Source organism: Eriocheir sinensis, chromosome 53, assembly GCF_024679095.1.
Source record: "Eriocheir sinensis breed Jianghai 21 chromosome 53, ASM2467909v1, whole genome shotgun sequence".
NCBI lineage: Eukaryota > Metazoa > Arthropoda > Malacostraca > Decapoda > Varunidae > Eriocheir > Eriocheir sinensis.
Genome location: NC_066561.1, coordinates 8665811 through 8681280, shown reverse-complemented (window position 1 = coordinate 8681280; position 15470 = coordinate 8665811). Strand labels below are relative to the sequence as shown.

The 15470-nt window shown below is 47.1% G+C and overlaps 1 protein-coding gene across 6 annotated transcripts in view; it reads left to right on the top strand.

The window, feature by feature from the left end:
• Positions 1-15382, top strand: part of LOC126983324 (trafficking kinesin-binding protein milt-like) — a 114447-nt gene extending 99065 nt beyond the window's left edge. For 4 of the 6 annotated variants that reach the window (XM_050836021.1, XM_050836020.1, XM_050836022.1 and 1 more), the window contains exons 3-12: positions 2527-2728; positions 3072-3242; positions 3795-4084; positions 4507-4640; positions 6993-7295; positions 8463-8608; positions 9681-9859; positions 10268-10437; positions 11439-11701; positions 12093-15382. In XM_050836021.1, the coding sequence (XP_050691978.1) occupies positions 2527-2728; positions 3072-3242; positions 3795-4084; positions 4507-4640; positions 6993-7295; positions 8463-8608; positions 9681-9859; positions 10268-10437; positions 11439-11701; positions 12093-12709 (2475 nt within the window). In that variant the 3' untranslated portion in view covers positions 12710-15382. Of the gene's footprint in view, positions 1-2526; positions 2729-3071; positions 3243-3794; positions 4085-4506; positions 4641-5930; positions 6010-6992; positions 7296-8462; positions 8609-9680; positions 9860-10267; positions 10438-11438; positions 11702-12092 lie in introns of those variants that run through there. The other 2 variants (XM_050836019.1, XM_050836023.1) reach the window with 2 other exon arrangements.
• The last annotated feature ends 88 nt before the right edge of the window (positions 15383-15470 follow it).

Here is a 15470-nt window from a genome sequence, read left to right as displayed (position 1 = left end):
TGAGGATAGTGTGTTACCTGGCAATACCTGGGGAAGATTAGCTTACCTGAGGATAGTGTGTTACCTGGCAATACCTGGGGAAGATTAGCTTACTTGAGGATAGTGTGTTACCTGGCAATACCTGGGGAAGATTAGCTTACCTGAGGATAGTGTGTTACCTGGAAATACCTGGGGAAGATAAGCTCCCTCTTCCTACGCCTCCGTGGTCTAGTGGTCAGCGTGCCTGGCTTGCTCTACTCCGCGGGTCCAGGTTCGAATCCCGGCCCCAGCTGTTCATCCTCCCTTTCGGGCTGGTCGATGAATGGGTACCTGGGGAAATCTGGGGAAGATAAACTGTGGTAACCCGGATGTCACACTGGCCCTGTGTCCCGGGGTGATGGGCTCCCTCCCACCACAGGCTCAAGAGCCAATGTTACGGAGATGAGCACTGAGGCCACGCGTTGCTACAGCGTATGCCCCAAACTTTACCTTTCCTTATCATGCATTACCTTATACTTATCCCCACCCTCATGTCCTCCTCCTCTTCCTCCTTCCTTCCTTCCCCTTTCCTCTCTTCCTTCCTTCTTTCCCCCTCTCCCTCATTACGCATTACCTATTAGTTCCCCTCCTCCTCTTCCTCCTTTCTTCCTTCCTTGCTTCCCCTTTCCTCTCCTCCTTCCTTCTTTCCTTCACTTCTTCATCACTTCTTCTCCTCCTCCTCTTCCTCCTTCTTTCCTTTCCCTTTCGTCTATTCCTTCCTTCTTTCCTTCTCTTCCTCATCATCACTCCTTCCTTCCTTCCCTCCTTCCTTCCTCCCTTTCTCTCCTCTCCTCCTTCCTTCTTTCCCCTCTTCCTCATCATCACTCCTCCTCCTCTTCCTCCTATCCCTTTCTCTCCTATCTTCCTTCCTTCTTTCCCCTCTTCTTCCTTCCTTCCTTCCTTCCTTCTTTCCCCTCTTCCTCATCACGCATTACCTTAGTTCCCCTCCTCCACCTCCTCCCTGTTTTTCCCCTCACCCTCTCCGTTCTTCCCCTCTTCTTCCTCCTCCTTCCATCCCCTCTCTTCTCTTCCTCCACACGCATTACCTCTGCCTCCCCTCACCCTCCAGCCCTCCTCCTCCTCCTCCTCTCCATTCTTCCCCTCACCCTATCCGTTCTTCCCTTCCTCTTCCTCCTCTTCCTTCCATCCCCTCTTCTCTTCCTCCGCACGCATTACCTTTGCCTCCCCTCACCCTCCAGCCCTACTCCCCTCACCCCCCCCTTCCCTCCCCCTCGTTAGCGGAGATAATTAGAAAAGATTCCCCTCCCCAGGATAAATCTGTACCCCGAACCCTTGATTGCCGGAGGTGCCTGTTATTTACACACCACCGGGTTATTTTCACTCCCCTTTCTCCCCTTCTTTTTTTTTTTTTTTTTTTTTTTTTTCCTGTTTCCTTCCTTCCATCTACGCCTTTACCCTTTCCTTGTTTTCATGTTTCCTCTTTTTCGTCTTTTTTCCTTCCTTCTGCTTCTTTACTTTTCGTTATTTTCATTTCCTCTCTCCTCCGTCTTTCTCCCCTTTTCTTTTCTCTTTTCTTTTTTTCCTTTCTCCTCCCCTCTTTCCTTTGCAGCATTTCCATCCTCCTCCTCCTTCATCTTCTCTATATTTCCCTCTTTTCTACCTTGTCTTTTTCCTCCCCTTCTTCTTTCTTCTTCCTTGTTATTTCCTCCCCTTCTTCTTCCTTCTTTCTGATCGTTTCTTCCTCATCTTCTCTCTTTTTTCCCTCTTTTTCTTCCTTGTTATTTCCTCCCCTTCTCCTTCCTTCTTTCTGATAATTTCTTCTTCATCTTCTCTCTTTTTTCTCTCTTTTTCTTCTTTGTTATTTCCTTCCCTTCTCCTTCCTTCTTTCTGATCGTTTCTTCCTCATCTTCTCTCTTTTTTCTCTCTTTTTCTTCCTTGTTATTTCCTCCCCTTCTCCTTCCTTCTTTCTGATAATTTCTTCTTCATTCTTGGGTTATTTTTTCACTCCCCGTCTCCCCTCTCCCCCTTTCTTCCCCCCCCCTCCCCCCTTTTAATTCCTCCCTTCTTCCCTCCTTCATTTCGATCTTTCCTCTCCATCCCCTTTTCACCATCTTCTCCCTCCGTTCTCCTTGCCTTTTCCTCTTCTTTCCCTCCCTCCTTTTTTTGTATTCCTTCCCTTCCCTCCTTCCCCTTACAGCTTTTTCCTTTCTTCTCTTTCCTTCTCATCCTCCCTTCTTTACTTCTTTCTTCTTTTTCTCTACCTCTTTTTGCGTTATCTTGTACTTCCCTTCCTCCTCCTCCTCCTCCTCCTCTTTCTCTCCCTCATTGTTTGTTTCCTCCCTTCTCCCCTTCTTCTACTTCTTTCCAATCCTTCTTTTCCTCTATCTTCTCCTTTCTCTCTTTTTCCTTTCCATTTCTCTAATCCTTTCTCTTTCTTTGACTATCTCCACTCCTTCTCTTCTTACCACAACCTCCACTTCCGTCTCTTCCACATCCACCACACGAGAACACTCATCACCACCACCCGTGTCTCTCCCTCCCCCACAGAAAGAGAAGGACCTCGAGCTCGCGGCAAAGATCGGCCAGCAGCTCCTCAATCGCAACAAGGCCCTCGAGGAACGCAACTCCCTCCTGGACGCCGAGCTCTCCTCCGCCACCGAGAAGATCACACAACTCAGACATGACCTGCAGATGAAAACGGACCTTCTGCAGATCTATACCAACGATGTCGACGAAAGCAGTTGTGAGAGTGAGTATAATAGAGGGCTGACTGGGGGCTTAAAAACACTTGATTATTGAGAAAGAAAGTTACCAGAGTTAGTGACTGAGCTTGTTAGGTACTTACAGACAGTGGTATCATAAGACACTTTCGCTCCTCATATTAACTATTTCTAAAGGTTAAAGAGGGAATCAATCGGGTTCTAATGAGTGTTTCTTTAGGTTCATGGTACAGAGGGAGGGTCAGACTACCACCAGGGTCATAAAACTACCCCTGGAAATGCCCATAACTCCTACGAAAGCCTTGTCAAATATGTGTTCTTGGGCGGCGAAATATCTCATAATACGACCCATATATATCTTCTTCCTCACAGCCACACCCACCAGCCTCCGCCACATCAATGTCGACATCCTGCAACACCGCGTCAGGAACCTTGAGGATGAAAATAAGTCGCTGCGTCTCGAGGCGTGCCAGATCGCCAGTGACACGCAGGAGATTGAGGACAAGGAGAAGGAGCTGGTGTCAGACGTCATCAAACAGCTGAGTAAGTCATGCGCGCACGCACACGCACACACACACACACACACACACACACACACACACAAAAAAAAAAAAAAAAAAAAAGTACTGTACCCAAAGATCCAGCACCTAAACTCCAAGCTCGTTCAGGGAGGGTACTGTCTGGCAATCACAAGTCCATGGTGGAGGTTTTTTTTTTTTTTTTGTTCGTCTATGCCTATAGCGCCGGTAGGCTTGCCTGAGGGGCCCGGATGGTATTCGGCCCCAGCCCGTCATGGCGCAGGCAAGTGTTTATAGTGGCGCCATCTTCTCTTGGCTCATGCTGCCCCCCGGAACTCCTTCTTGATTCACTTGGACGGTTCCCTCTAGAGTCCGGGTTGATGGGTGGTCTTCAGGACAGCATGTGGGTAGTTTTAAGCCACTCGGCGGTGACTGAAAAATCCCAGGTGGTAGCGTGGGGATTCGAACTCGCATCGTCCATTACATGGTGAATGTGGGCCCAGCACGCTACCACTCTGCCACCGCCTACCCTAGAATGAACAACAGCATTAACTCCGAGCCTCTCCTTCCCCTTCAGGCGATGCTAACATCCAGGTGAGCCAACTAAGCGAGGAGCTGGCCAAGAAGGTGGAGGACTCACTGCGCCAACAGGAGGAGATCACGCAGCTCTTGGCCCAGGTGGTGGATCTGCAGTCCCGGAACAAGCGCATGGTGGCCGAGAACGATGAGCTGGCCAACATGGTGGGCGTGGCGCGCGACTGCCAGCAGGAACTGACGATGGAGCTGGCCGAGCTGAAGGAGAAGTACGCGGAGGTGCTGGATCTGCTGCATGACACCCAGGACCAGCTCAGGCGGGTGCAGAAGAAGGTGAGGACGGGTGTTGGCGTGAAGCAGGGAGAGGAACGTGTGTGTGGGAGGAGGAGGAAACGATGTGTGTGTGTCTAGCAGGGAAAGGAAGATGTGTGTGGGTCTAGCAGGGAAAGGAAGATGTGTGTGGGTCTAGCAGGGAAAGGAAGATGTGTGTGTGTCTAGCAGGGAAAGGAAGATGTGTGTGGGTCTAGCAGGGAAAGGAAGATGTGTGTGTGTCTAGCAGGGAAAGGAAGATGTGTGTGTGTCTAGCAGGGAAAGGAAGATGTGTGTGGGTCTAGCAGGGAAAGGAAGATGTGTGGGTCTTGCACTTGTTCTGGATTCATGAGTGTTCTTTAAGTTCATGTAATTTCTTCTGTTGAACTCAAATCACTAATCAGTATGTTCTTAATTAACTAATCTCTTTCCTTATTTGTCCTCAGAACCTGCCTGGCAGCCGAGGTCACCACCTGAGCAGCGGTCTCTTCAGCTCGCCCTTCAACTCCGGCAACGACTCCATCGCCAGCGAACTCCACTCCCTCAGCTCACTCGGGGAGGAGCCGGGCAAGGGCAGAAGGTGCGTACACTGGCAGGGCCTTGGTGGGGCTCCTGATGGCCTTGTCTTGGCCTTACAGACAGCAGATCAGTTATGAGGAAGGCTTATTACATGTGCTGTGTTTGGCCATGATAGAACTGTTTTTTATTTATGTGATTTCTGCAAAAGATGATTCATGGGCTTGATTTTTTCTCTCTTCCTTTGGTGTCGTCATCATAGTGTAGGCATCTGTCACAAGGGCTGGGCTTAGGGCCGGGAGGTGTGTAGTTTGCTCTGTTTTCCTCCAAGCTTCTTGTCTGCAGGTGTAATGTTTTCTTTACTGTTGCAGAGTACAGGTATTGATTATTTCTCACTGGTGTTACTTCATCAAAAATATAGAAAAAAATATTACTTATGAATCAGTCACACATATCAGTATTTTTTCTCTTGCGATAAGTGTAACAATCACATTATCCAACAAATTTTGTACATGACATTTGGTGCATGACTCGAGTACACTCCGAGGGAGGTCACAGTAGCACAGAGGCATCTTGATCCCACCCTTCCCACCGCTCAGAGTGGCACGACTTTAACCCGGTAGCAGCAGGGATCATGTTTCTTAATGGTCCCTCCAAGCAAGAAAAATGAGAAAAAATCACCCCTCACACAAACCATTTCATATATTTCAAAGCATTTGTGATCAGATTATGTATCATCTATTTTGGGGAGGTTATATCATGGCACAAATTTGGCCCATCACTGCTACACGGTAAAGCCACAAATTTGGCCCATCACTGCTACACGGTAAAGCCACAAATTTGGCCCATCACTGCTACACGGTAAAGCCACAAATTTGGCCCGTCGCTGCTACACGGTAAAGCCACAAATTTGGCCCGTCGCTGCTACCGGGTTAAAGTTTCTACACCATCCACCTCTGGCTCATAAGTGACGTTCCATTTTGCCTAAACCCTAAAAAGTATGTCCTTGCCTGAGTATAAGGTGATTTTTTCTTATTACAGACTTATTACTGTCTGAGGTTTGTTTCCATGTGTTGGGGTGTGTCTCTGATGAGTAACTGTGTTGGGTTAGCCTGGGCAGCACACCCTGAGAGCTGAGCCACTGTTCCTCCCAGCAGCAGCCTTCCCTATAGACACTTGTACTGGCCAGCATGCATAGCCGTGTGTGGATGCTCAGCTCTGTGACCTGATATGTGTACAGATAAAAAATATTACTGTATGTGAGGAAGATAAGTAAAGGGTAAATGGATTTTTTTTTATATTCATAACTGTGCATTGTATATTTTTAGTAACAGTTCCATGTGTACTTCAACAGCAAGCATGGAACCCTTCCGATGTGTGGCTTAAGCCAGTCATCTCTGTACCAATACAGGTACTGACGGACCCTAGCTAGGAAAGTTCTGCTTGCACCTAACAGCTGTGCTCGGCCTAGGAGGGCTGCCTAGGAGGGCCCTTGTAAATAGTCTGTTGGTGTACAAGCTAAACCCTGACATGCAGTGAACTTTGCCAATCACATCTTGTTAGGTACACTCAAGTTCTCCATGTTGCTATTCTTTTATCTGCTGCAAGCTCAGAGTATTAGCTTGGCTACACACCAGAGGAGTCGTGTTGAGAGTATTGCTGCCAGGTGGATGCAAGGAGAGAAGTCTAGTACATACATGTAGCCCTGAGAGGGAAGAGAGATGCTGACTCACTGTGTTTGTGTTTTTTGTCCGTGTTGTTAGCATGACACACTCGCTTGGGTCATGGTGGTCGTGTTAGGGCCTGCACAGTGTAGCTACACACTCACACTTCCCTTCACTTGTCTTGTGTTGTCACACTGTCACGCCTCAACAGCCTCCCACGTTTGGTGACTCACCTTCTGCACAACAAAGCTACAAACATTTTTTGCCCAAGACATTTTTTGCTCTAGATCTGAGTATGAAAGTCTTAATAAATTCTTCTTGAAAACTCGTAAAACACAAGCATCCTGAAGGGACATACACAGCCCACACTTGTACAGTAATGCACAGGCCGCTGCAGTGAATCAAGCTCAACAAAGTTGTGGATTCCATGAAGAGCAAAATTGAAGATAAAGTCTTGGCTGTGTGGCTGCCACTGTCACCTGCCTTGGGTTGCCATGAAGACAGTTCACTTGTAAATGCACACGACCTCCATCCACAAAACAAGCAAACACACACACAAGTACTAAAACATGTTCTGTGGTAGAAACAAACTCAGTAAGTGTGCCAGTAGTGTACAACATGGACAGTTGCCTCGTAGCAGAGAATTCCTAAAATCTACAGTTCTGTCTAAGTTTTATCCAATAAGAATTGGCGTAAGCAAGTGTTCACCTTTCATGGCAAATTGGTAACATCCTTTTTTTTTTCCTCTGCAGCAACAACATGACCCGCACGTTTGACACAGTCCGTGTTAGCGGCAGGCACACCGGCTTGGGGTCGCAGGGCTCCCTCAGCTCCCTGGGGTACGGCGGCTCGGTGCACTCCACCCCCACCCACCACCCCCACACCCCCTCCCACGTGGCAGCCACACACATGACCAACAGCGGCAGCGGGTATGCCATGTCCTACCTCAGCTCACGGGGCTCGTCACTCTACTCTGGGGGCTCTGGGCACCCGTCCCTGGACTCTGGGGCAGACTCTGACGCTTCCATGCACACTGACTCGGAGGACAACTACCCGTTAGTATCCACGGCGCACCCTTGGCTGAGTGCACGCTGCTCTTCCTGTGTCTTGTACCTCTAAGTCAGTCCTCGCTTCAGCACACACCTGCAGCATGGTCACATTTGCACAAAGGAATGTTTTGCAAAGCTTCAGATATTCATGACTGGTGGCATAGTTATGAGAGGGGGGAAGGCTAGTGGAATATACCATTGGATAGTTGGTCACAAATAAATTCCAGTACCTCTGTTTCTTTAGTTAACAAAAAACTCATGGAAGGTGTGGGAGGTTCCTTAAAAATTCTCGATATTATAAGTACCTGAAGGAGCCAAGACCTGGAGCCCCCAAACCTGTAGCTATGCCTCTGGTGCTGCTTCAAGGCTTCAAGGAGAGATCATCACCAGGCTGCTGTGTGCTGTGCTTGCCTGATGACTGTTGTGTATCCTGCTTTCCTTCCTTGACACATCGTTGATTGAATTTGCACTTAATTTAGCACTGTGATGAAAGATACAAGTCGGTCAACACAAGAAATACTCTATGGCTGTATAGTTTAGAACATTTTTGGATTATTTGTCTTAATGAGTAATCTTAAAGTAGCAAATGACAAAACTATTTACAGTTTTACCCCTGTACTTAGTGGCAGACCATGTGTGAGAGCAAATAACATTAAAATAGCGACTAACAGCATGTACAAGTTGCAAATTTCACCTCCATCTATGTAAGGGGGCTTCGTGGTGCAGTGGTTAGCACACTCGGCTCACAACCGAGAGAGCCCGGGTTCGATTCCCGGGCGGAGTGGAAAAATTTGGGCAGCTTTTCCAATACCCTACACCCCTGTCCACCCAGCAGTGAATGGGTACCAGGTATTAATCGGGGGTTGTGTCCCGTCTCCTGGGATCTGTTCCTTTCTCCTATAATTCCTTCCCCTTCTGTCTCTACGGCATATGACCACAGATGTTGCGCCGACTAAACGAAACTTTCCAGCTTTTTTCCATCTATGTAAGGAGTGCATCAAGACACTCCACCTGAAATTGACCTCTTTTGGCCACTTTCTACTTTTATCTTTTTTAGGAGCAGCATTTAGTGGGCTTTTTTCTACACTTTTTTTTATCCCCTTAAGCTGCTTCCTTTCCTGTATAAAAAAAAATGTTGGATTATGAATAACTCTTGTCTGTTCCCCACCACAGAGGCAGCCACCTGGGTGTGCCTGGTTGGCCGGGAACCCCAGACCTGGACTCCTGTCTGCGTCGCCTGGCTCCCGGTGACCGCTCCGGCACACCCTCACAGTTCCTCCCGTATGGCTGCCGCACCCCAGACTCCATCATGTCCACGGGTGAGTGATCGTGCTCCAGAAATATCTCGTCCCGTGTGAAATACTGTTTGGTTGTATGTTTTCAATAACTGGATCACTTTTATTTACCAGCAACCATAGGAGCTGACAATACATGTTTGAGTTTTAGAGTTTTAGAGAAGTTTAGGATCATTTGTCTTGACCACCGCTGATTCACCAGCTTTGCCCGGGCGGTTTTAGCGTTGCACAAACTTTGGCAGAGAGAGGTTGTAAGTTTTCTGACGAACACACAACCAATTTGTGGGCGGTGTCGGACGTTGAAGCAGCGATCCATTCGGTGATGAACTTTTGGTTTGGCGTTGGTATGGGTGTTAAGGGAACCCAAATTGGCTATAAATACAGGAGAAAATGAACCAGGAGACCATTTGGAATGAGTGCGAGCTGAGCAGACCATCAATTTTTCATCAAAAATATCAAAAAATGGACATGGATGATGTATGATTGGATTGGTAGTCCAGCCAGGCACAGAAATCAGAAGCAGAACAGACACAAACTCCACAGAAGGAGAGAAGAGAAGAGAAGGGAGAGAAAAACTAGAAGAAAAAGTCAAAAATGTCCATCTTAATCAGAATCCTTAACCTGGTAGCAGCAGGGATCATGTTTCTTAATGGTCCCTCCAAGCGAGAAAAATGAGAAAAAATCACCCCCCACACAAACCATTTCATAATATATATCAAAGCATTTGTGATCAGTTTATGTATCATCTATTTTGGGGGGTTTAAATCATGGCACAAATTTGGCCCATCGCTGGTATACGGTAAAGCCACAGATTTGGCCCGTCGCTTCTACCGGGTTAAAGTACCAACTGACAAGACTTTAGTCATTTTATCTCTGTAGGAAGTGTTAGATCATATATATGAGCAAACAGCATTAAAGTAGTGAGTAACAGGGTACTATACAAGTCGCCCATTTCTCTTCTATCCCTGTAAGAAACAATAAATCATAGCTGAGCACGAGGAGCCCTAGACTAACAGCTATCAAAACACACAGCTATAGCAAATAACCCCCAACTTAACTCTACTTACTGATACATGTTTCACCTCTCCCCCTGCAGGCAGTGGCAAATCAGGCATGAGTGCGTACGGCGGGGCCAACACCAACGACTGGAAGCTGCCACAGAAGCTGCAGATCGTGAAGCCCATCGAAGGGTCCCTGACGCTGCACCAGTGGTCTCGCCTCGCCACCCCGCACCTCGGAGGCCTGCTGGAGGAGAGGGAGGGAGTGGCCATCAAGGTGAGGAGGTGGAAATAAAGTTACAGTGACACAAGACTGCCACACAAAAGGTTCCAATCATGTGTCACAGATTGGTTAGTTGGAGCACTGGAGGAGAGGGAGGGAGTGACCATCAAAGTGAGAACATGTAAATAAAACTACTACTACTACTACTACTACTACTTTTTAGCAATATTCACAGCCCGCTCCCTCCTCTGTCTCCCATGCATTCCTCGACCCTACAGAGCTACCTCACCTGTGTTCTCTCGGATCTCTACACCACCCCTTGTGTCTTGTTATCTTACTACTCTTACTGTTTTTCATGTTCTTGTTCACAGCTTATTCTTCCCTCGATCCTTTCCGGCACAGCACGGAACTTTTGAGGAATTAGATATCGTGACTAACGCTTTATGATCTATCTGTGTTCAGGGCGGCACCAGCACAGGCCTGAACCTTGAGGTCTACTCCATGTCGGACTTGGAGGAGGACGAGCCAGAGGAAGAGAACCCTGGCAAGCGCTTCATGTCCACCTCGGGCGTGTTTACTTATACCAACTCCACCATCCTCCACCCCGATGACCAGACGACCTCCACGCCCAGGTGAGCTTTTGAATAGTTAGATTGAGGCGGAATTTGAAGAAGACAGTTAGCCTACTCAGCTCAATTCAGTGCTTGTTAAAAGGAGTGTCTTTCCAGTGACCCCTCCATTTGTCCTTATGTGTGGTTGTACTCCTTTCTGTAACAGCTTTTTCACTTGTTTTCCATAATTCTTGGCTATACTAGTTTCTCTTCATCCTCAAACAATTGCATGAAAAGCCTCACTTACACGACATTTTCCTCTTCTTTCCCTAATTCCACTTTACATTCATTCCTTAACAACAGATAAGTGTGGTTGTACTCTTTTCCTTAACAGCTTTTTCACTTGTTTTCCATAATTCTTGGCTACACTTTTTTCTCTTCATCCTCAAACAATTGCATGAAAAGCCTCACTAACACATTTTCCTCTTCTTTCCCTCACTTTACATTCATTCCTTAACAACAGATATGTGTGGTTGTATTCCTTTCCTTAACAGCTTTTTCACTTGTTTTCCATAATTCTTGGCTACGCTATTTTCTCTTCATCCTCAAACAATTGCATAAAAAGACTTAGTAACACATTTTCCTCTTCTTTGCCTAATTCCACTTTACATTTATTCCTTAACAACAGCTAGACAGTCGTGCAACAAGCCTCATTAACACTTCATTCTGTCCCCAGCATTCACCAGACACAAGTGAATGTATTGCTGGCATAAGAGAGTCATATAACAAGCCTCATTAAAACCTCATATTCTCCCCAGTGCGTTGCCAACATAAGATCGTCACATAACAACCCTCATTAAAACCTCATATTCTCCCCAGTGTGTTGCCATTATAAGATCGTCACATAACAAGCCTCATTAAAACCTCATATTCTCCCCAGTGTGTTGCCAACATAAGATCGTCACATAACAACCCTCATCAACAACTCATTCTCCCCAGTGATTGTGAAGTATAAGTGAATGCTCTGGTGACATAGATAGGTGCGTAGCAAGCCTCACTTAGACCTCAAATTCTCTCCCCAGCGTTCGTCAAGCACAAGTGAGTGTGTTGCCAACTTCCGTAGCTCACGCCACCCCCACTCCGAGCACCCCGATCCGCGCCCCCTCCTGCCCCCCGTCGCGTCGTGGCTCCACGGCCACCTTCTCCGTCAACACAGGTCTCGCCAAGGTCCTCAACGAGCGCGGGATGAATCTTCAGAGTGGCTTCTCCCCCACAGCCACGCCGGCCAACAGTCCCTCTGCCTCCAGGCCGGGTTCACCTGAGGCTGAGGGTTACAAGCTACCAGGTGGGTGTTAAGGGTCACTCTGCAGGCTTGTTTATACAGTATGGTCCAAAATAACATGATAATTTAGTGGGTACATGAGCCACTGTTTAACTTTGGGCTGTTCAGTACATGCAATACTCATTTTATTTCCAGTGATATTGATTTCAATTATAAAGACTGTACATGCTTGTTCTCATAATGCTAGCAAGTAAGGAAGCATCATTATACATCCCTTGTGTGGGTGTCAACCCTCTTAACACAGCAATATGAGGCCAGGCATACCAGAGATGCCCACTTTCCTGAGTTGAAACTTGGTGATCACACCCCAGCATGTTGTTGTCTTTTCTTATTGCATGTTTTCTTTATGTTGTCAAAGCCGTGCCAAGTCCCAAACCTCCTCTTCCCCCGCCAGGCTTGGAGGACCTCACCAAGACCTTCTACTATGGTGCCAGTCTGCTGCGTCGCACCTTCTACAAGAACGACCCCTCGGCCCCCCAGTCCCCCACAGGTCCTCGTGTCAACCTTGTGGAGCAAGTCCAGGCCATGGGCGTGGACCGCTTTGTAGGGATGTCCGGCCGGGCACTCACTGTGGGTGGCGTGGTGACCTCCCGGCCTGCCACCTCCCCCCTCCTCCACCTCTCCAACCTCATCATGAGCAGCGCCAAGACCACCACCTCCACCACCTCCACAACCGCGGCCACCACCACCACCACCTCCACCACTAACGGGGGCGCTGGGCCGCGCATCTCCGGCGTTGCCACACCTCCCAAGGTCATGTCCCCTGGCGAGCGACGCCCCACGCTGCCCTCCGGTGCTCCCATGGGCATTCCAGGTCACCCGGGGTCAGGTCACCTTGACAACCGCCTCACACAGCTCAAGCCGGGCCAGCGAGCTGACCTGGGAACCGTCGGCGGGCGATCACGGCCCACCACCCTGGGGATGGTTCCCCCGCGTGGCGGCAGCAGCTGTGACCTCAACGTGGGCACCGTGGGCTGGACCTCCTTCGGCCGCAAGGGTGGCCTGCTGTAGGGCGGGCGTCCCCCCCTCCTCCTCCAGGGTGCTGACCTGTTAAGTATTGTGATTGTAGATACTGTTGGGATTTTTAGCTACAGTAAATTTTTTAGCCGAGACAGAAAATTTCATAAAAGTTGTTGCCTTTGTATCCCACCAAAAAACATACTAACTCAATTGTGAGTCTTGGCACCGAGCAAACCAGGCTGTGGACTAAAAAAAATTCTCTCTCCCTCAAAAGACAGTTTTCACAAATCAGCTTTTGGACAAAACCATCTGATGTATCTTTTTAGGACAAAATAGAAATATAGGGTAAGAATTTATTTTAGTTACTGTGTAACTAGTCAATAATGGGATCTAGGGATCAGATATATTAATAGTGTAGATTTATTTGACTGATTTTACTGACGGTTGTAGAGAACAGGTCCAGACGTCATCATGTGTACATAGCATTAGTTGCTTCCTTGTGTTGGGCCTGAGGGCACACGGCACAGCAACGCTCCTGTGTTGTTCTGTTCTGTGATGACTGAGTTTTCAGGTTTTTTGAGTTTCTGGTCTGCCAGTCAAAATTGTGCCAAATAAGTTATAGGTGTTCTGTTTCTGCTGCCTGGCCGGACACCTCCCGCAGCAGCTGGGTGACACTTACCAGGTGTGTGTGTGCTCAAAGTCCTCTCAGACGACCCACACTGTTGACAAAACACCGCATTTACGTACAGAAAGGTTGTGACTGACACTGACATTCCTTCACTTGACCGTCACCTTGACTGCTGTTGGCGATAAGGAGCTCTGCTTAGCCTCAAAGTTCATCCTGTCAGTCATGATCTTCGGTACATCCACTCCCCTTCCTCCCCATGAGAAAATTAAGGAATGTTCCAACAGTAGAAGTAGAAGCAACACATCACATCTTTCCCTTGGTTGTGTGTGCGGCAGAAGGGGTCTCGTGATGGAGATCCAGGCCTTCTAGTCACAGCTGTTGTCCCTTAAGTTTTTCCATCATATGAATCACTAAGATGAAAGGACTTTGAACGTGTGCAATTGGCTCATTTCACCTCATCCGTTCACATGTGGATATTAGTAAATGTGATTCATCGACATATTTAACACACATCAACATCTCATGCTTCATATTTTTCATTGAGGAAAGGCACATTTGTTTCCCTTTGTGATGTAGGCTAGCTTCCTCGCCCACTAGCGGCCCTCTGTCCCTGCAGATGGCCAAACTAGTGACCCTTCGCTCTGTTTGGTTTAGCCACTGAAACTAAGGGTGGGTTGCTCTTCTTGTTTGTTGGTCCTCATGTCGGACGTCCCTTTACTGTCCCCTGAGTATTCATTCATGTTTACAGCCTTCCCGTCACCATTTGTTGATTCAGACCATATTTTTACAGCTTCTTTTATTGTGTTCATAGGTGGGATTCGTTTTATGGCTTCTTGTTATGATCTGCTTTTGTTAGGTTGGTAGGGTTAGTTTTTTATGGTAAATTATGGTTAGGCAGAACTCCAAGGCCTTTAGGTGGGTAGATATGCTTTTATTCATGTGTTACGATTCGTCCTTTCCAGCAGCCCCTTGTTGTTGACCTGTCACTATGCAGAAAGTTGAGGAGAGGTTCATTTTAAGAGGTGAAGACATTTGGTTTATATATTATTCATGCAAATTTGTAGACGTTATCCCTTCTGGTTCAGCCATTACTGTTCAGAAAGTTGAAGGCCGATCCATTTTAAGCAGTACAGACATTGGGTTTATATTTTATTCATGCAGATTTGTAAGAGTTATCCCTTCTGCTAATCCTGGTTCATACACTATGCAGAAAGTTGAAGCTGTAAAGACATTCAGTTTATACTTTATTCATGACAATTTGTAAGAGTTATCCCTTCCGCTTGCCTTGTTGACCCACCACAGTGCATAAAGTTGAAGGGCGACCCACCAAAAAACAACATGCAAAGATCATCAACAAACATTCTCACTCCCAAAGCACAATATTTAGGGCCACCGAGTCAAGCGTTGGCCGTGTGTCCATGAGTCCTGGCCCTGGATGTCCCCGGCCCAGTGACGGACACATGATCAGCTGAAGCTTCTCGTGGTCAGGGAACGTCTCAGTAATAGGTGTTTCGAGCCTCCAGTGTTCTTTATACCGACATTTTGAGTCTTTGGGGCTTCGTAATGTCGTGGTTCAGGCAGCAGTTAGGATCCGTTCTTTAATTCATGCACAACATATCAATTAATACTCACGTCAGGAAAAGGCTGCACTCTGGAAAATGACGGAGGTGTGATGTGAAAATGAACAATTGTCTGAATAAGAAATGTGTAACCACCTTTCCCCTGGCAGTTGTTCATTTTCATTCATCGCTCTAAGTCTCTAGAGAAGCTTATAACTGATGTGGTTACTGAGTGGAATGGTGGCGGAGTTGATGGACATAACCCCATTAATAAGTTCTTGGTTCACTTTGCCTTGTACTTTAGGTTCATCTGGATATCAATTTTTAGCTCTGTACTTAACGTTTGTGCTTCGATTTGTATATATTGTAGTTCTGTTATGTCTTTCCTTCAATGGCAAAACTTGTTTGTATATCTCTATACAACAACCCCTCAAGTGTACTCCTGTCCCTCTAGCTGATAGAATGTTGCCTTCCTTTTTTGTAACTGTATATATCCTGTTAGTTTTCATATACTGATAAAATACATATTCAACTAGAGAGATTGTATTATTTAACCCAAAGTCTGAGTCCCAGTTCTCTCTCTCTCTCTCTTTCTCTCTCTCTCTCCGTTTTCCTCGTAGTATTT